Source organism: Quercus robur, chromosome 5 (genome assembly GCF_932294415.1).
Source record: "Quercus robur chromosome 5, dhQueRobu3.1, whole genome shotgun sequence".
NCBI lineage: Eukaryota > Viridiplantae > Streptophyta > Magnoliopsida > Fagales > Fagaceae > Quercus > Quercus robur.
Genome location: NC_065538.1, coordinates 28,895,156 through 28,917,493, shown reverse-complemented (window position 1 = coordinate 28,917,493; position 22,338 = coordinate 28,895,156). Strand labels below are relative to the sequence as shown.

General features: G+C 38.1%; 1 protein-coding gene and 1 pseudogene across 1 annotated transcript; one reads left to right on the top strand and one right to left on the bottom strand.

The window, feature by feature from the left end:
• Positions 1-855: 855 nt before the first annotated feature.
• Positions 856-1,371, bottom strand: LOC126728069 (uncharacterized). The gene has a single exon (XM_050433944.1). It carries the CDS (start codon positions 1,369-1,371, stop codon positions 856-858), a length of 516 nt encoding a protein of 171 aa, XP_050289901.1.
• A 10,241-nt stretch (positions 1,372-11,612) lies between these two features.
• Positions 11,613-21,853, top strand: LOC126728068 (uncharacterized; annotated as a pseudogene).
• The last annotated feature ends 485 nt before the right edge of the window (positions 21,854-22,338 follow it).

Here is a 22,338-nt window from a genome sequence, read left to right as displayed (position 1 = left end):
AGCCTCATTAATCTTCTAAAATACTTCAAGTTGTTCATCTTATACCACACTACACCGTTCTCACATTGCAATATTTTTCGGAACAAATTTTAAGAAGAGGCAAAAATGGAGTGCAATACTACTAATTTAACTTTTTAACTCTTTAACACTTTTTAATTTTTCTTTTTAATTCATTCAATCTCAATTTGTGTTTCAACACTATGCACATCCACGCGCACCCAAAAAAAAAAAAAATCAAATGTGACTCTCAAGATTGAAGTTGTCAATGCTGCAATGCCCAATAAAAAAGATGTTATGGATGTGAAATGAATCATTTCTACTGGGTGTGTGTGGTAAAGTTTGACCTGTTGAAGTCAGTGTTGGATGTGATTCATTCAAGTATCATAATGTCAACTACTAGAATCAATTCCTTCATATAATTGTTACCAGTGGCTAGTCACTGGTGCACCAACCTTTTGGCTCCTTTTATTTATTTATTTATTATTATTATTATTATTGAGACTGTATTAAATTCTCCTTTTTGTGTTTTTTTCAATTCTATAATGTCTAAGCTAGAGGTACGTTGCATTAGACCTAAGAAATAACATGCATTCTATTGCAGCTAATATTGGTTGTATTAGGGCCTTAAGAAGCATGCATTGCTTGTGCTATGAGCCTATGAAAAAATTTATTAAAAAAAAGAAAAAGAAAAAAGATAATAATAAGATGTATTGAATTGTATAAATTATTGATACTTTACAGAATATGGGACTTCTTTTTAATTTGTTTGGTAACTAAAAACTAGGGCAACACGGAGATAGCTGAGCACCAACTTGATTGTTGGAAATTATATTCATGTCAACGTGGAATCAAGGCTTAGAGGTGATTGATAATGGATTCCGCATTGTTCTGCATCTGGCTAAGTTTGGTAGTCGATTTAGATAATGGAGACTTGAAGGGTTTACCCTGGAAAACTTGGTCACACTTTTGTCTATTGACCGTGGCCTCTGACATCTCGGCTTTAACACCTGTATAGTTGCTATATTTCAAGTAAGAGTACGTGGAAGAAAGTATGTCACCTACAGTTCTATAGTAATGAGTGCAATCGGATAGGGCTTGCCTCCAGCCCTCGTTCACTGCTGAATGTTCCAGATCTCTGAATTGGGTATATATTTCGTAAGCTTTATTCTCTGTATAAATGAATGAAATTATGGCTATCTCCTTGAGAGTTGTAGCATTTTTGGAATCAGGGTCCGGTATCAGAGTGTCTAGGCACAGAAACTTGTAAATGGTGTAACCACAAGCTTGTTCAATCAAGGGCGTCTGGCAAAGAATTTGGGTTGGAAAGATAGTCAAAAGAAGCACAAAGACGAGGCTTGAAATGGGATTCATGTTTTCACTATAATGTTTTCTTTTTAGATAAATTTTATGTTTTTGAATAGGTGTGGTCAATCTAGCTATTGGGCTTCTTCTATTTTGTGTTTTTGAGAAACTTGTAGCTATTGGGCTATGGTTATATAGAGAAGAGTTGGGATGTGATCGGTTCTAAGTTCAACTACCTATTTTGAAAGTTGATCTATAAAAAGTAAATGAAATATTTTAGTACAGGATTGAATTACATATGACCACACAACCACGTTGTTCAACCGGTCCCTTTGACCTTACAGTGGTTATTACGAGGAGTTTGTACTTAGAACCATCCACTCCCAAGTTTCTAGCAAAACTTTTCCATCTTCCCTTTATTTTTAGTTGACATAAGTAATTATTATTTTTAGTTCTTCTCTATTTCATTTAATTATCTAATAGAAGATTCGGTACTTGTTTGGATCCAATATTAATCTATAAAATGTTGGTTTCATAGTCATGACCATTATTAAGAACTAGCCGCGAACCCGCGCGTTGTGCGTGATAATTATATTTATGGTAGTTTTATTAAAAAAAAAATTACAATTTAAACTAATCTAATAATGAGAAATGTATTTCGTAATTATATTTATATTTATTATAGGAACAATCATAAATGTAATATAGGAACAATCCAAAACATCAAAAAAACGTAAACTAAAAAAAATTAATAAAACTTAACAATGATTAATTGAACCAATATTAGGATAAAATTTTGTTTTTGATAATCTATTAAGGTTATTTTCTTTGTAGAAATTATAATTTCGGCCACCCAAAAAATATTATCAAATAAACAATTATTAGCAAAATCAAAGAATTAAATTTCTATACAGGCATTGTTATAAGATAATAATAATTAAAATAAAATTGCAAAAGTTAAAATTTGTCACCTATCCAATTATTTTCATTTGGCTAACCTTTGCTTTTCTTTAAATGAATGGCATTATATAGTACTTCTAATACAACTATTAAGAGTACTTTGTCCATCACAAAAGATTATAAAATAAATAAAAATTAGTAAAGTCTCATAGTTTAACATCTAAATTGAGCACTATGAAAAATCATGCTATGTAATAAAATAAATACCAAATTATCCAAATCATGCTATGCAATAGAATAATATTATATTTTTATATGCTATATTTAATTCTTTAGAACACAATAGGATAAAATTTAACAATCAAAGAGAGAGAGAGGAAAAAAAAAAAAAAACCAACAACAACAACAACAATTTAAAAAACAAAACTAAATTGCATTAACCCAAAATAGAGTTTTGAAGAATATAAAAAATTATTAACCTAAAATAGAGATGCAAGAAAAATAAATAAAAAAATCCACCAAAAACTTTAGAGAGAACCATTTTTTTGGTGAGGGAAAACTATGCATAGAATAGAAGAGATAGTGACAAATTTATAGTAAGAGAGTGTGAATAAGAAGAGACAAAAATAAAGGAAGATAAAGGGAAAGAGGAAGAATGATATTAATGTAGAGGGTAGTGGGGAGATGAAAAGGTAAGGGAGAGATAAAGATTGAATAAGTAGTGGGGAGATGAAATGGTAAGGGAGAGAGAAAGGTTGGAGAAGGGTAAATATTAAAAAAAATAAATGTTAAAAACAATTATAGGAAAATTGGGAAAAAAAAAAAAAAAACCCTAAAGCTTGAAAGGTTTCAACGTTGTTGTCGTTTTTTCTTTTTTTTTTTTTTTTTTTTTTTTTTTTTTTTAATAATAAGCTAAAAAGGTTCACACAAAACCCTAAAGCTGAACTGAAAAGGCTTTGAGTTGGGCCTGATAGTGGAACTAAATAAATAAGAGGTGGATTGGATTAATTATACAGATTTATTATAGAGTAATAGTGGGAATAAATAAATAAATAGTGGGCTGGATTTATTATGGGATGATAGTGGAAGTAAATAAATAAGTAGTGGGCTACATTTATAGGACTAAAAATTGTAAAAAACCATTTTAAAATTGTAGGACAAATTATATTTATAAAAGAAAAAATGACTTGGTAGCTAATGTGGCGTAATGTGAAAGCAGCAGCAGCATTAAACGCTACGCTTCAGCTTTGATTTATTATAGGGTGATGGTGGAAGTAAATAAATAAGTAGTGGGCTGCATTTATAGGACTGAAAATTCTAAAAACCCATTTTAAAATTGTAGGACAAATTATATTTATAAAAAAAAAAAATAACGTGGTAGTTGATATGATGCAACGTGAGAGCAGCAGCATTAAACGCTATGCTTTAGCTTTTAGTAATATATAAATGAAGGGGCTTGATTTTACTTTCCTTCCTAAATAGAAATATAGGTGAGGGGAAAATTGATGGGTTCTACCCCTTAGAAATAGGGATAAGATAACCAGAATGCACATATAAATTAAGAATAGGTTTAATAACAACTTTTTTTTCCTATAATTTGCTAAAGTGATAAATTGTGAACGGTAGTTGATGGGACTGATGAACTCAACTTCCCTGGACGATCTCATCAAGACCGACGAGACCGTTCTCTCAGACTAGCTAATCAAATATTTCCGTCGATATATCCACATCATTGACGAAGGTAATGAAGCCATTCAATGCAGTCAATAATGCTACGGACGGTTACAAGACCAGCTGTATAAACCATTGGAAGCCCATCAAAGCCCACATTATTGAGCATGAAGCGTTACCAAGAGAGGCATTCAAACCACAATAACAGGCACAATGGCTAGTAGTTGTGGAAACATATATAAAGCCTTCACAGAACCAACACAAGGTACATAGTTACACCAAAAAGCACTCATAGTTACTCTGATATTTTGTGTTATTCTCGAAAGGCTTCCTTATACTGACTTTAGCATCGGTAACATTGTGGCAGGCACCACATCGGTGACCACCTCAAGGGAGCCATCTTACCATATTTGATGTAGACGAGGACTCAGCTCCATCTAGACGCACTTACAAAGACTAACGATTTGCACTTCACCAGTTTGGCGCCATCTGTGGGAATGATATTTTCGTACTTAGGTTCGAAAACGGAGTTTCCAATTAACATCTACATTCAGATGGAGTCCAACTAGGATTTTGCAGCATTAGCCCTGGAAGTCCAGGCTCTTGCAACTAGCATTGAAGAGCTCACCAGACATAATTAGGAAATGAGGTTACGGCTTCAACAGGAGGAGAACTGGTCTAAAGCCAATTAAGAGGATGATGGAGATAGCCATAGAAGGAACGACCGTCGAGGACCAACTACACCAGATGAACCAAACTCAAATCTCCTCTGGGAGATGAGAAAGGAGATGGACGAGCTGAGGAACTCCATTAGGAGGAAAACAAACCGAAGCCTGGATAGAATGGTCTAGACAACAGATTCGCCTTTCACCACGGCAATCTTGGAATGCCCTGTGCCACCGAAATTTCGATTGCCTCAGCTTGAGCCATTTGATGGACTTAATGACCCCCTGGACCACCTCAACACCTTCAAGACGACACTAGGCCTTCAATAGCCTCCTGATGAAATACTGTGTTGTTCCTTCTCCACCATTCTTAAAGGAGCTGCATGGGAATGGTTCACAAAGTTACCAATATCGTCCATCGACAGCTTCGAGCAGTTGGGCAATGCCTTTTTGCACCACTTCGTCTGGAGACAATGCCTGAAGAGGCTAACAGACCACTTACTCACTATTAGACAAGGAGAAAAAGAAACCTTGAGGTCGTACGTGAAAAGCTTTACTTGGGAGACTCTAGAGGTTGACGAAGCTGACGACGAGGTGCAGTTGACAACCTTTAAAGTTGGTTTGAAGTCCGAAGAGTTTATGGTTTCACTCGCGAAGAATCCTCCTAAGACGATGGCAGAGATGCTCCTGAAGGCACAGAAGTACATGAATGCTGAAGATGCTTTAGCTGCCATAAAGGACGTGGAAAAGATAGGAGACAAGGAAAGGAAGGAAGATGATCGTAGAGGACGAAAAAGGGAGTGCCCAGATCGTCAGACTAGTGACGGGAGTAAAACGAAAGACGAAAAAACTCCTCGAACAGTAAAATTCACTCATTTAGTTATGCATGTTGACAAAATTTTGGTGCAAATTAAGGATGAGCGCTACCTCAAATGGCCAAGGCCATTACAACATGCACAGCAAAAAGAAGTATTGCGGGTTCCACAAGGATCACGGCCACTACACAGAGGATTGTAAGGACCTAAAGGAGCAAATAGAGGAACTTATACGAAAAGGGAAATTGAAGAAGTATGTGAAAAAGGGGGAATCCAGTAGGTTCAAACATGACAACAAAAGCCAACGCGAATCTTCACCCAGGGACGAGGATCACATGTCCCAGCCTTCGCCAAGTGTGATTGGGGAGATAAAAATGATTACAGGTGGCCCATCCGCAGGTGGGTTGTTCAAATCCCTCAGGAAAGCATGTCAGAGGCAGGTGAACAACGTCCATAGAATACCCCCACTCAAGCAAAGATGGACGGACCGGGACATGATTTTTTCGAAAGAGGATGCTAGAGGAGTAAAGCAGCCTCATGACAACCCCCTGGTAATAATGCTCATGATAGAAGGATTCAATACTAGGAGAATCCTCGTGGATAATGGCAGCTCTGTAGAAATCATCTACCTCTCCGCTTTTCAGCAGGTGAAGCTAGATCCAGGAAGGCTACGCCCATTTGACTCCTCCCTCGTCAGCATTAGTGGAGACAGGGTATATCTTAAAGGCATAGTGACGTTGACGGTTATAGTGGGGACTCACCCGAGGCAGTTGACTCGTCAATTGGACTTCTTGGTGGTAGATTGTCTTTCATCTTACAATGTGATCATTGGGAGACCCACACTCAACCGCTGGAAAGCAACCACGTCCACCTATTGCTTAAAGGTAAAGTTCCCAACAGAAAACGGTGTGGGCGAGGTAAAAGGAGATCAAGTACTAGATAGGGAATGTTATCAGGCCGTGTTAGCTGCCAAAGAGAACCATACATGGATGATCGAGGAGAAGGAAGAAGACAAAGTGGAAGCCCTAGAAACAGTGGAGCTAGTCGAAGGAGAAACAACAAAGATGACTAGGATAGGGACGACATTGAGTCTCGATATGAAGACGAGACTTGTCCAGTTCCTTAAAGAGAACTTGGATGTTTTCATATGGAGCCACGAGGATATGCTAGGTATATCCCCAAAGGTCATCGAACACAAGCTAAATGTGGACCCCGAGAAGAAGCCCATTAAATAGAGACGACGAGTTTTCGCTCCAAAACAGAATCAAGCAGTTACGGACGAGGTTAACGAGCTATTGTTAGTAGGCTTTATTCGAGAAGTTTATTACCCAGATTGGCTCGCCAATGTCGTCTTGGTGAAGAAAGCGAATGGAAAATGGAGGATGTGCGTAGACTTCACAGACCTGAATAAAACTTGCCCAAAAGACAGTTTCCCTCTGCCAAGAATAGACCAGCTAGTGGACTTTACAACAGGGCATAAGTTACTAACATTCATGGATGCGTTCTCGGGATACAATCAGATCAAAATGGCCAAAGAAGACCAAGAGAAAACTGCTTTTATCATGAGCCAAGGGCTATATTGCTATAAGGTAATGCCCTTCGAACTGAAAAATACAGGAGAAACCTACCAGAAGTTAGTTAATAAAATGTTCAACAAGCAGATAAGAAGAAACGTGGAGGTATATGTGGATGATATGCTCGTCAAGAGTAAAGAAGGGCTTGCTCACCTGGATGACCTTAAAGAAACATTTGCCACATTTAGACAGTACCAGATGAAGTTAAACCCCAGTAAGTGTGCCTTTGGAGTAGCCTCAGGGAAATTCTTGGGGTTCATGGTGTCCAAAAAGGGGATAAAAGCAAACTCGAAGAAGGTGCGAGCCATACTTGACATAACGTCGCCAAAGACCATCAAAGAAGTCTAGAAGCTCACAGGAAGGATAGTAGCACTCAACAAGTTCGTCTCTAAAACGACAAACAAATGCTTACCCTTCTTCAAGACATTGAAGTAGGTCTTTGCCTGGACTGACGAATGTGAGGCAGCATTTCAAGAACTCAAGCGTTATCTGAGCAATCCACCCCTCCTAAGTCTGTCCAAGGAGGGAGAAAACCTGTATTTGTATATGGCAGTATCAGCCATAGTAGTGAGCGCAACCTTAATTCGAGAAGAGGACAGGAAACAGCTCCTAGTTTACTACGTCAGCCAAGCTTTCCAAAAGGCAGAAGCCAAGTACCCAAGGATCGAGAAGATTGCATTCGCGTTAATAGTAGCTTCACGTAAACTGCGATCTTATTTTCAGGTGAACCCAATCCTGGTAATGATGGACCAACCCATCAAGAAGTCCATGAATAAGCCCGAGGCAGCATGAAAAATGGTCTAATGGGCGATCGAGCTTAGCCAATTTGACATTGAATACCACCCTAGGACAGCTATTAAAACGCAGGCTTTAGCGGACTTCATCGCCTAGTTCACCCTTCCAGATGAGGACAGCCATCCCGATAAGACATAACAGTGGACGATACAAACCGATGGTTCGTCAGCTTAAAGGAGGGGAGGAGTAGGGGTTGTCATCACTACCCCAGACGGAGAAATGCTTAAATATGGAGTTCAACTAAAATTCCTAGCCATTAATAATGAAGCTAAGTACGAAGGAATATTGACGGGGCTAAGGGTTGAAAAAGCACTAGGAGCTAAAAACCTGCTCCTCCAGAGCGATTCCAAGCTGGTAATAGGGCAGATAAAGGAGGAGTATGAAGTAAAGGAGGAAAGAATGCAAAAATACCTCAGGCTGACGAAGCATTTGACACAGGAGTTTGATAGAGTGGAATTTGTGCAGATCCCCAGAAGCTAGAACATGATAGCAGATGAAATCATGAAGCTAGCATTGTCAGAAAAAAGATCAATGAGCTTGGGCTCAGAGATGAAAGTCCAGAAACACCCCAACATTGAAGAAGTCTCTACATTTGCAATCCAGAGTACAAATAGTTGGATGACCCCGATCATAGCTTTCCTCCAAGATGGACGCCTCCCACAGGACCTCAGGAAAGCCAGGAAGGTTAGGAAGAGAGCAGCCAGATTCACGATCCTGAATGACACCCTGTACAAGAGAGGCTTCTCCATGCCCTATTTGAAGTGCGTCGACGAAGAAGAAGCCAAGTATATCCTAGAAGAGATCCATGAAGGGCTTTGCGGAGACAATGTAGGCCCCAAGTCCTTGGTAAGTAAATTTATCAGAACAGGTTACTTTTGGCCTACTATGCAGGTAGATGCGAGGGAGCTTGTCAAGAAGTGCGACAAGTGCCAAAGGTTTGGGAATGTCCAACACCTTCCAATCGAGAGATTGACAACGATAGCCTCCCCTTGGCCATTTGCACAATGGGGAATCGACATCATCGGCCCATTGCCCCAAGGTAAAGGACAGGACTGGTCGCTATTGATTACTTCACAAAATGGGTTAAAGTGGAGGCATTAGCAACTATCATCGAAGCAAGAATCCAAAGCTTTTTATGGAGAAACATAATTTGCATGTTCGAGATTCCAGGGATGATCATATCAGGTAATGAGTAGCAGCTCGACAGCCAAGGCTTTAGGGATTTTTGTTCAAGTCTAGGGATCAAGAACTAGTCCCGAGACATCCACAAGCAAACGACCAGACAGAGGTGACTAATTAAACATTACTCAAGGTCATCAAAGCCAGGTTGGATGACGCTAAGGGGGCCTGGCTAGAAGAATTACCCAATGTCTTGTGGGCTTACAAGACTATAGCAAGAACCTCAACAAGGGAAACCCCCTTCAGACTCACTTACGGCACTGTGGCAGTAATCCCTATCGAAATGGGAATAAATAGTACTAGACGAGAGATGTTCCACGAGGACAGCAATGACGATTAACTAAGAGTCAACCTGGACTGCCTAGATGAAGTCAAAGACGGAGCCTCTAACAAGATGATGAAGTACCAACAGAAGATGGTTGATTACTACAACAAGAGAGTGAAGCTCAGATGGCTTGACATAGGTGACCTCGTCCTATGCAAAGTCACCCCAGCAACCAAAAACCCTACCCAAGGGAAACTCGGCCCAACCTGGGAAGGACCTTACCGAGTCATCCATTATTCTAGACAAGGCAGTTAGACTTCCACGACCATGGAACATTGAGCACTTGAAGATGTACCACCAATAGATGTAACAGACAATTGTATTCATTTTTGAAAGCAATAAAAGAACTATTTAGCCAATGACTCAATACAAGCAAACCTAGCAACTTAAAAGCCAAAAAATTGGCTAAGTAACAAGATTTTGTGCCTAGACGGATGTAAGCTACTGAGAAGCCAATGAACGACAAAATCCCTTAAGAGGGTGTAAGTCGCAGAAAAATGTCTAAGTAACAAGATTCCGCCTAGACAGATGTAAGTTACTGACAAATCCCTTAAAAGGGCATAGGCCAAAAATTGGCTAAGTAACAAGATTCCGCCTAGACGGATGTAAGTTACTGATGATCCCTTAAATAGGTCAAAAATTGGTTAAGTAAATGGGACTCCTTCTGGGCGGGAGTAAGTCACTGACAGGTTACCACCTTTCAACAAAGGTACGAACCACAACAGAAAATTTGACTAAGTACAAGGTACTAACATGGAAGAAATGATTAAAGGAATGAAGCAAGCAGAGATCATGCAAAAGGAAAAATACGAACAAGACAAAGGCAGATGGTTCTGGACCAAGGCAATAGAAGGCAAAAGTTTGCGGGTCCACTAGATCATCAAAATCCTCGATCGTCTTCGCGTACTCGATGGCCTTCTTAATGCGTTCCTTGTACTTACTTTTAAGCTTGGGTCATCTCTTAACTGTACAAGACATTGGGCAAAAGAGTTAGTGACGATAAAATAAACATGATGAAAATTAATGGACTAGAAGAAATAATGACACACCTAATTTTGGGGTTCTCCCCAAACCTAATTAAAGGGAGTCTCCCAATCATCCCCAGAAACAAAAAAGAACTAGGACTTCCAGTATCTGAAGGATGAAGTCAGGTCTTGAACGATCCTAGTCCTCCTCTCCCAAGGCACCAGCTTATAATACCATGCTCCTTAGACTCCTTTAAACGGTACTAGTAGACAAGCTCGTCCACTTTAATCATGTCTTCGTTCGTAGCAGCCAGCCATATCCCCATACAGCTGACCACTATCCTCCACAAATTAGGTATAAGTTGCCCGGTAGCAATACCAAAATGGCCTAAAAGCTCCATAATAAATGGGTGGATGGGGAATCTAAGCCCACACAAGAAGGCAGCCTCGTAGAAGCATACCTCCCCAGGGAAGAAGTGGTAAGCTCGTTCCTCCTCACAGGGTAGACGAACCCTAACCCTATCTGGGAATTGGAATCTACCCTTAAACCTAGAAAGTGTCTCACCATCCAAACCACACCCCTCTTCAAGGGCATGGAATGCCCTAACCTCTCGAGGGGCAGAGACGGCAGTATCCCCCTCCACCGGGTCATCACTAGATGACAACTTGGTCTCAACCTCACTTGATCTCACTTCAGACATCACTCCCTACCTAATCGCTAACCCCTCAAGCGATTGACTGGGTAAGGGAAGCAAATCTGCCAACGCAATGCTCAAGCCATTACTTCCAAAAACAAACCCTCCAACTAAAGGGGCAAAGCTATGGGAAACACCTAAGGAACCACACAAATGAGCAAAAAGAAAGGAAATTGAATGGTAGGCTATCCTAATCTCAGAGCTACTAACCATGGAAAATTAAAGAACAAGGGAAAAGGGAAAATTGTCCTAAAAATCCCCAACACAAAAAAAAAAAGAAAAAGGAAGCAACAAAAGAAAAATCAGAGATCAAGCACTACTTATCTATGCCATAGAGAAAATGAAGGAAAAGAAAAAGAGAAACATACCTTAAAAGGAAGCAACCACAGCTCAGTCACAGAATGTAGAAGGTTCGAAGAAAATCGCAAGAGCAAGGTGGAGAAGAAGAAGCATAAAGCAATGATTAAGAGATTGGGAAAAGTGAAGGGGGAACTGAAAAGAAGGGAAGTTTAAAAACCAAGACACAAAAACTAAAGATCAACGGGAAACCCAAGAGTCACACAATTGAAGTATTAACTCCACTTATCAGAACACGCCACGTGGCCACGACACGTGTGGCGCCGCTACCATGCATTAAATGCAGAGCGAGACCCCAAGAGTCATGTCCAGCCCGAAAACCTTTCATCTTCTTTGATCGTCATGACCACAGAACTCGAGGGGTAACAGATGGGACTGACGAACTCAACTTCCTTGGATGAACTCATCAAGACTGACAAGACCGTTCTCTCAGATGAGCTAATCAAATATCTCCGTCGATATATCCACGTCACTGACGAAGGTAATGAAGCCATTCAATGCAGTCAATAATGCCACGGACAGTTACAAGACCAGCTGTATAGACCATTGGAAGCCCTTTAAAGCCCATATTACTAAGCATGAAGCATTACCAAGAGAGACATTCAAACCACAATAACAGCCACAACGACTAGTAGCTGTGGAAACATATATAAAGCCCTCACAGCACCAACACAGGGTACATAGTTACACCGAAAAGCACTCATAGTTACTTTGATATTCTGTGTTATTCTCTAAAAGCTTTCTTATACTAACTTTGGTATCAGAGACATTGTGGCAGATACTACACCGGTGACCACCTTAAGGGAGCTATCTTACCATATTTGCAGAGACGTAGACGAGGACTCGGCTCCATCTTGACGCACTTACAAAGACTGACGATTTACACTTCATCAGTGGTAAATATTTAGTAGACTGTAATAGACATTGTAATGTAATAGCTATTCTTATGGTTTAGCTATTCTTTAGTTAGTTATTTTTACACTACATGAAATAGTCATTCCTTATGAATAGCTATTTTTCAAAATGAGGAATAGCTATTATTCTTTAAAAAATTGTAGTAGCTATTCTTTAGCAAGTGCAATAATTTCTAAAATTAATATATATTCAAGTAAACAAACTTGTCATATACAAGTAATAATTATAAAAATAAAAAACCATAAAAAAATAACTCATTTCTCTCTCAATATAATATATATATATATATATATATTTAAAGAAATATAATTCTTTGAAGAAATATAATTCTTTGAGTAAGATATTTCATAAAATAAATCTTAATTTATATTCTAATGTTACTACTCATAACCAAACTTATGAACAGATTTAGTTATTCTATCACAACACATTTTATTCTTAATAATAAATATTACAATTCTTGTAGTAATCTTCATTCAGTATACTAAACATGCCTTTAATGGTAGGCTTATGTAAAAATAATTGTCAACCAATTACAACTTGCCAACAACAAATTGCAAAAATAAAAATTAAAGAGAGTGAAATTTTGTGTCAATAGCAGAGTTGATAAGAGGAACAAGAAATTGCAAAAATAAAAATTAAAGTTTGAAATTTGTGTCAATAGCAGAGTTACTAAGAGGAACAAATCCCATGGTTGAAATTTCTAATTTTATGAATATCACCATTGTTTAAAACTGAAATGGGAAAAGACACACATTGAATCATCATTGTATTTTGGCCCATCCCATTAGCTATAAGCTATAGATGGTTTAATAATGTCTTCACAAAATTGGCATAGACTTACGCTTTCGAAGTTTTTTTTTGGTGAATAAATGTACGTGAGTTTAAAGTTTAAAAAATGCCATCATGTATTATTACATGTAATCCTGATATGGACATACCTTCTCGGAGAAGTTCCTTGTTAAACCAATCTAACGTGTGCTCCAGCATTAATGTTATATTACTGTGTTCTTCCTCGACAGTCCTTTGCCTTGAAAAGCCACGCTAGGCCTTCCCAAAAGTAGTAGCAAAGTTATTTAATTAGAGACTCAACTTTTTTGTGCTCTACATTAACTCTTGTACTGTTCATAACACCTCTCTTTAAATGCACTAGCTAGCTACTTCCACCACCCCATGAAGCTTAAGCTCATGCGAAAGAACAAGAGAAAAAAAGAGTTTTTACTTCTTAGACTAAGAGAGACAGGTACGGAGGGGATAGATCATAGGATTGTGAGTGTCAATGGCATCAAAATGCACATAGTAGAAAAAGGACAAGGCCCAGTAGTACTATTCCTCCATGGCTTCCCTGAGCTTTGGTACTCCTGACGCCACCAGATTCATGCTTTAGGCTCACTTGGATACCATGCTGTAGCACCAGATCTCCGGGGCTTCGGTGACACTGATACACCAACTTCCATCACTAGCTACACCTGCGATCACATTTTCAATGACCTTGTTGCTCTCATTGATTCTCTGGGTGTGGAGCAAGTGTTTCTTGTAGCACATGATTGGGGAGCCATCATGGGTTGGTACTTGTGCATGTTTAGGCTTGAAAGAGTGAAGGCATTTGTGTGCCTTAGTGTTCCATTCATGCTAAGGCGTCCATAAATGAAGCCAATGGATAGAATGCGAGGTTTCTTTGGAGATGACTACTATATATGCAGATTTTAGGTTCTTGTTTTGTTAAAATAACCAGATTTGGCTTCTTGTATGCTTAAATGATCATGTTTTAGTATAAATTCTTATTTCTTTAATCCCATTTACCTCTTTGGTGCCTAGTTTCTATGAAAAAGCTGAAATAATTAGGTAAGCATGCTTGTTGTTAGGACATATGTGAGTCACTTGTTAGGAGCTAATTGGTTTATCCTTTGACAAAACGCACTTTACTTGTATTTGGGTAGATCTAGGATGTGTTTAATATTTCAAGAAACTGTGTTTCAAGATCAAGTGTTGAAGACATGCAAGTCTGTCCAAGATTCAAGCTGAAGAAGTGTTGTTCATTAAAACTCAACAACTAGCTATCCATCAAGCTTAAGAAGCTGTTCTAGCCACGTGGCTCAATAGCTGCTTGATAGCATCTTTACAGACATGTATCTATTGAACTTCATGAAAAACAAAATTCCAGTTCTGTTTTGACTCTAATCCGTAATTATGTGTTTGGGTTTTCTTTTCCCACAATCCTAGATATATAAAAGGATTATTTTAAGGGCCGTCATAGTGTACACAAGTTACACAAGTGTTGAACAAAGTGTGTTCAAGCAATTTATAACCGGAGACAAAGTTTTGACCTTGTTCATCTCTTCTAAAGAAGTTGCTGTGTTTGTGCATCGTAGGGTTTTGTGACCAAGCATCATCTTGATCTTCATCGTGTAGATGAACTGAAGAACTTTGCAGCCAACAACCTTCTCTAATTGGTGATTGAAGTCGCGTACTGAGATCCTTGCAATTGGTTAGTCACGTACTTGGGAGCCGTGCATCAAAAGGGGAAATTGTCATTATATTGGAATGTATGCATGAAAGCTTTCTTGTAGTCTTTAGATGAAAAAGTGTGGCAAGCTGTGGAATTAGGCTGGAAAGCCTATAGAAGCGTCGGCTGATTGGGATGATGCCAAGATCAAGGCGGCAAACTTCAACAGTAGAGCATTGAATGCCTTATTCAGTGCAGTCATCAATGAGGAGTTCAAGAAGATATCCTCCACTGAAACTGCTAAGGAAGCATGGACCATTCTCCAAACAATCTATGAGGGAACAAAGGCTATCAAGGATTCAAAGCTTCAGAGGCTCACACAATACTTGGTGTCACATGGGTTCACAAGAGGAACAGTTGATCAGATTCTCTTCATCAAAAAGGAAGATAGCGAGTTGATAGTTGCTCAAGTTTATGTTGATGATATTATCTTTGGGTCGACTAAGGATGAACTTGCTCATGGCTTCTCAAAACTCATGCAAGTCGAGTTCGAAATGAGCATGATTGGAGAGCTAACTCACTTCCTTGGATTGCAGATTTGTCAACAAGATTCAGGTATACTCCTATCACAATCTAAATATGCTAAGAATCTTGTGAAAAAGTTTGGTTTGGAATTTGCTAGTTCTGTTAGAACCCCTATGAGCCCAAATGTTAAACTCATTGTGGACTTATTAGGTAAAAGTGTAGATTCTTCCCTATATAGAAGCATGATAGGAAGTCTTCTTTACCTTACTGCTAGTAGACCTGATATTAGTTACAGTGTTGGAGTGTGTGCTAGATATCAGACTAATTCCAAAGAATCCCATATGACTGCTTTAAAAAGAATTATAAAGTATGTCAAAACCACTGCTGAGTTCGGTGTGTGGTATAGCAAGGACACAAATGATGTCTTAGTTGGATATTCTGATGCCAATTGGGCTAGGAATGCTAATGATAGAGAGAGTACATCGGGGGGTTGTTTTTATGTGGGTAACAATCTTGTCTTTTGGATGAGCAAAAAGTATAACTCCATCTTGTTATCCACTGCAGAAGCTGAGTACATCACTACCGGTAGTTATTTTACCCAACTCCTATGAATGCAAAAACTCCTTCATGATTATGGTATTTATCAAGAACATCTCACCATCTATTGTGACAATACCAGTGCCATCAACATCTCTACAAATCCAGTTCAACATTCTCAAACCAAACACATAGAGATTCGACATCACTTCATTAGGGAGCTTGTCGAAGATTGTATTCTCACTCTTGAGTTTGTTCACACCGATGATCAGATGGATGACTCGTTCACCAAACCTCTTGACAGCAAACGTTTTGAATTCCTTCGTCAAAACATTGATGTTATCTCCATGGATTGATCTCTTTCTCTCCTCCTTCTTCCTCATGCATTTGCATCTAGTTTTTACGCTTTGCTTTGTTTAACATGTTTTTGTTTGGTTATTTTTTAGTTTTTCTTTGTTTTGTTTTTCATATAAAAATAAAAAAATAAAAAATTTGAAAAATCAAAATCAGAAAAATACAAAAATAGTATGTGCTTGTGTACATTGGTACTTGTGTACCTTGGATGGCCATTGAAACAAAGTTTTCTAAACTTTATATCTTTTGTAACTTAGATAAGCATCTCTATGCACAACTAAGCAAGTGAGTTTTGTGGCTCTTGTTTGTAATGAGTAAGATTAAGTGATCTCTTGTACTTAACACTCGTATCACACTTTTTGACGGGAAGGACTAAAAAATCCTAAGAGAAATGTATAAATAACCCTCTCACCACTGTTGCCTGCCAATCATGAAATGACACTTGTATGTTTCGGCATTGCAAAAGTGCAATGCTAATGACATTTGTGTGCTTCGGCATAGCAAAATTGGAATGTCAAATGCTTACCATCATTGGGTATTTCTTTTCTCTCTCTCTCTTACATGCCCATGCATGATTTGCTTAAACAAAAATATGCAAAGAAAATGAAAAGCAAAAAGATAAAAAATGCTTTAAATATGATTGCAAGCATATATTCTAGGAGATAAGGGAGTTATAGGATGTCCCTCATAGGTCACAGTTCCTATCAAATAGTTATGATTGTGTGTGAGTTAAATTGATTTTCTCATATCTCAAATCATCATAACAAGTATACACTTTGCAATATTGCGATGTTTTTCACACACAACACGCAATATTCTTTGTTACTCTTGATACATGTGTAGGTACAATGTGATTTGACCATCACAAGGTTTTACATGTATTAATGTATGCTCACTAAACTGTCTTAACCTATTTTTGAAATATAAAATTGGTTAGACTTGTCTTGTGTGTGTGTGTGTTTTTGGGATCATTGTGCTTAATATTTTTGTTGAGAGATGATTTTGAGAGATTAAAATGTTGACTGGATCTTTGGTTGAGTTGTATGCTTGATTGCATTCATATTTGTGTTTTTCCCTTCTTGAAAAACGGTTTTTAAGCTATCTTGACACCTCCTCGACACCTAGCTATCTGTCGAGCTCTTAAGCTTTGTTCTTATCGCAATCTCGACAGATAGGTGGACCGATCGAGAAAGTTCCTGGACCCTCAATAGCTTCTCGACAGCTGGTGGATCGATTGAGCTTCTGTTCTTGTGTCCTTACTTTGTTTCTCGATAGCTGTATCTATTGACGTTGTGTTTTTCAACACCTTTCTCGATAGATGTCTCGACACCTTTATCTGTTGAGAATTACTGAGGATCTATATATAGGTTTTTTGCGATCCGGTTCTTATTTCCTTGATCTCTCTCGATCTATCCACGCTTATTCACCTCCCAAACACTTTCTTCTCCCTCTAAACCTTCAACCCACGTGATTTTCGGCCTTTCCTTGCTTCTAATCACTTGGTATGAGTTCTTTTTCTCTCATTTTTCATGCATTTAGACCTAGGTTTTGGGGTTTTTGAAAAATTTTGGGCTTTTTCAAAATTAATGAGTTGTTGTTGAAATTTTTGGGATGGGTTTTTCATTAAATGAGTTTAAAATCTCATGCATTGCATAACATAAGCATTATAACATATTATCATGCATTTAAATGTGTGCAAATTGATTGTGTGCTGGTAGGATTGGATTAGGCTGAGCCCACGACGCAATTTCTTTTGCATATCACATGTTCATGCATTCCCCATGCATACGTACTCTCTTTTCAATATACTTGTTATATTTGAATTGCTTTGGGACTTTTCTGATTATCTCTCTTTCTCTCCCTCTCTTTCTGTTTACATTAGTCGTGTTTATAGCACCTAAGCGTAAACTTGCTCCAGCCCAGAACCCTCCTCATTCCGGGGCATCATCTTTTTCTGATCCTACTCCTTCTTATATTCGGTTTCATGATAAGGATGCCCGAAAGGACTTCTCGGAGAACTTTTCTCGATGAGGTGTTCATTCGGAACGCTGAGTCATTTTGGCGGACTTCGCCGACACTGACCTTCCCACTGTTATTCACAGTCGGGGATGGGAGTCACTGTGTAACTTCCTGATCACTTGTCCATCCATGCTGATCCTGGAGTGTTACTCCAACATGCATGGATTCGATTTTTTAGTACCTCTTTTTTCTACTCGCGTTCGAGGTATGCGCATTGTAGTCACAACGTAGCTTGTTGCGGATGTACTTCATGTTTCGAGGGTAGAGCATCTTGACTACCCCGGTTATGAGCGTCTGAGGACTGTGTCCAATGACGAGATGATTTCCGCCTTCTGTGAGCGTCTCGTAGATTGGGTGATCATCAGTTTACACCATGTAAGGCCTTTGCTAAAGGTCCTAGATTCATGAACATGGTGATGACTTTTATTTAGCACCTACTCTCTTACTATAACTCTATCGCAGAGCCTCGTGCTCAATTTTTATAGGCTTTATTAGAGCACCCCACTATAAATTTTCCTTCACATTTTATTCTTTCTATCTTAGATGTGTATAGGGATATGGTTACTTGTGATAAGCTCATTTTTCCTTCGGCTACCATGCGAATTCTATGCCATTTTTCTGTTCCCTTTCCCTCTTCCGACCATTTTTCTGTCATGTGTGCCATAGACTATGCTACTGTTAAACGTAGCGAGGTGCAATTTAGGTCATGGCAATCGGATTCAGCAACTCCTCCCTCCTGTTTAGCTCCATCTCGTTCTGCTCCATCCCCATCTGCTCCTTCCACTTCTATGAGCGATGTGACTCTAGGTGACGTCATGGCTCAGTTGCAGCGCATGGAGGCTCGTCTTGATACACTCTCTATAGACTTTTATCAGGTAAACGTTTGTGTTAGTCGTATTGCATGGCGACAGGCGACCATGGGTGGTTATGCTCCTGAGGCTTCTCTACCACCACCTTCTCTAGTGGCATCTGATTATGAGGATGAGGATGATGATGGTGGTGATGACGATGATGCTTCAGATGATGATGATGGAGATGCTAGCTCTACCAATGAAATGTCTACTTGACACTCTTACCCTTTGTCACTCATGACAAAAAGGGGAAGTAGTTTTGGATATGAGAGTAGTCATTCTTAGGAGGAGATTTAGTATAGGACATTTTAGTTAAGGGGAGTGTTGATATCTTGAGGGATGTAGTGAGGATTACTTGTATCTTTTTCTTTTCTCTATTTTAGATACATTTATTCTTGTACATGAGTCTTGTGACCACTTTTGACATACATTGTACTTATCTTCTTTATATATGTTGATATATGTTTCTTTCCCCTGCCTTTACATGTGTTGTTTCTTTTCTATCTTTATACACATATTTCTTATTCTTATATGCAATCTATTATTTCTGTTTCACACAAAGATGTCTTGATAAGTTTTGTTTAAAGTGTTTTAGAAATACAGGTTGTCAAAGTCTACTTGTCGTAAACTCTCTTCTTGCAAAATTTTTCAAGAGTTTGTGTTAGGATAGATTTTATTGTATTCAACAAGTGAATATAAGTTGAGTGATTTATGACTTCTCTCATATTTTCATTTGTTTGCTATGGTTTTGTCACAGATTGCCAAAGGGGTAGATTGTTAGGAACATATGTCATTATTTTATGTAATTGGCTTATCCTTTGACAAAACGCACTTTACTTGTACTTGGGTAGATCTAGGATGTGTTTAATACTTCAAGAAACTATGTTTCAAGATCAAGTGTTGAAGACATGCAAGTCTGTCTAAGATTCAAGTTGAAGAAGTGCAGTTCATTAAAGCTCGACAGCTAGCTATCCATCGAGCTTAAGAAGCTGTTCCAGTCTTGTGACTCGACAGCTACTTGATAGCATCTCAACAGATAGGAATCTATCGAGTTTTATGAAAAATAGAATTCTAGTTCTGTTTTGACTCTAATCCGTGATTATGTGTTTGGACTTTCTTTTCTCACAACCCTAGACATATAAAAGGATTATTTTAAGAGCCGTCATAGTGTACACAAGTTACACAAGTGTTGAGCAAAATTTGTTCAAGCAATTTGTAACCGAAGACAAAATTTTTCCCTTGTTCATCTCTTTTGAAGAAGTTGTTGTGTTTGTGCACCGTAGGGTTTTGTGACCAAGCATCTTCTTGATCTTCATCGTGTGGATGAACTGAAGAACTTTATAGCCAACAACCTTCTATAGTTGGTGATTGAAGTCGCGTACTGGGATCCGTGCAATTGGTTAGTCACGTACTTGGGAGCCATGCATCACAAGGGGAAATTGTCACTACAGAACAAGTCCAATTAGGTATTGGGGTAAGGATTCAACTGTAGGTTGGTATAAGGTACTGGGATTCCTTTACTTATAACCGCTTGTTGTGATAATAGTGGAATTTCGGGAGTAGAAACCTGAAAATCACTCCGAAGGGTTTTTGCCGTGTAGGTTTTCCCCATTCGTAAACAAATCACCGTGTCATTTATTTTCTGTTGCATATTTAGTTATTTGGTGATTTGTTTGTGCTACCACGCGCTTTGCATGTTAATTCGATTAATTAATAAACTTGGCTAATTAATCAATTAATTTATCACAATGGGTCAATTCGGTTTTGGCCTATCACTTGTTTGATTTGAGCAAAGGCTCTCTAAGTCACATTATTTGCTTTGTTATGATTCTTGCTCAAGATTTTTAGGCTTAGACTTTAGTGCACGTTACATTCCAAGTTGTAAGAGGCTAATCTTGGACTCTGAAAATTGAAAACCAAAACTTGGTAACTAATATCTTATATCACCACCCAATTTTACTTTGATATTTTTGTATCTGTTGCACGCACCAGGAGAAATTGAAGCTGAGATTGCTGAAATAGGTACAGTAAATGTAGTCAAGACCATTTTCTCAATTCGAAAACTAGGTCCACCCTGCTTCCCTAAAGGAAATGCATTTAGAATCCGTACCAATGCTTCAATTTCCTTGCCCTCTTGGCTTTCAGAAGAAGAGCTTACTTATTATGTCACAAAATTTGACCAAAAAGGCTTCACTGGAGGATTGAACTACTACCGAGCAATTGACCAGTATGTTACAAATTGCAATGAAAATGTTTCAAAATCTAAATGTCAAAACATTTCTTATGCTTAAGACTTGATATGTAACAAATTCTAGGTGCCCATTTCACGTTTAAGGTTTTAATTCTTAAATCTAACTGTGTATAGAGTCATGTTTTTTTAAATGACTATATCTTAGATTTGTAATATTTAATATGAAACATGAGATTGATTCATTTCAAAAGGAGATATGCTCTTCCAAGATGCTCACTTGGCACATTTTTAATCCGCAAAAGAACCAAAATCTTCGGTTCACATAAAATATAAGCATGAAACTTAAATCTTGGCCTTCCTTAACATTAAATGTCCTAGTACTTTGGTATTCATAAAACAAACGTTTGAGAATTAGTTTCTGATTATTGCAGAAACTGGGAGGTCACAGAAAAATAGATCGGAGTCCAAGTGAAGGTACCTGTGAAGTTCATAGTGGGGGATTTGGACATGATGTACACCACCCTGGGGACAAAGGAATACATACACAATGGTGATTTCAAGAAAGATGTGCCATTTTTGGAGGAAGCAGTTGTGATGGAAGGAGTGGGTCACTTCATCAACCAAGAAAGAGCAGAGGAAATCGGTTCTCACATCTATGACTTCATCAAGAAGTTCAAATAAATTCTGTTAGTAATTTGTGCACTGTTTCTATGGGTTCATTAGGATTTCAACTGAGTGTGTGTGTAAATTACTAGTAAAAAGAATTATATAGTTATTTTTGTAGAAGTGGAAGTTTTTTTTTTTTTTTTTTTTGAGAATACTAAATATTTTTAGCACACACACATGGGAAGAAGGGAGAAGGTTTTAAAGAAACTTATAGTAAAGTATATACAAAATGGCCTAACTCTTGAATATACAGCATAGGCTTTAAACCTCTTTAACTCACACTCATTTTTCAATGTGTGAAAGAGGCCAAAAGACTTTCATAAATTAAAAAATAAAATAACATAACCAAAAGGCTATGAAAGAATCAAAGAATGGCAAAATAGAGATTTCTTGCTTTTCATGTCCCAATTATTGTTGGATTTAAGTGCAAAAGCCTAAGTAAAAATGATGGGGGTCTAAATGCATTAAACACCAATTAAGCCGTATTAATATTTTAGACTCCATAGAATAGGTTTGGCTTATCTCCAGTACTTTTTAAAAAAAAATCTCTTTTTGTTTTAATTAAAAACTGTCACATCACCCATTAACTAA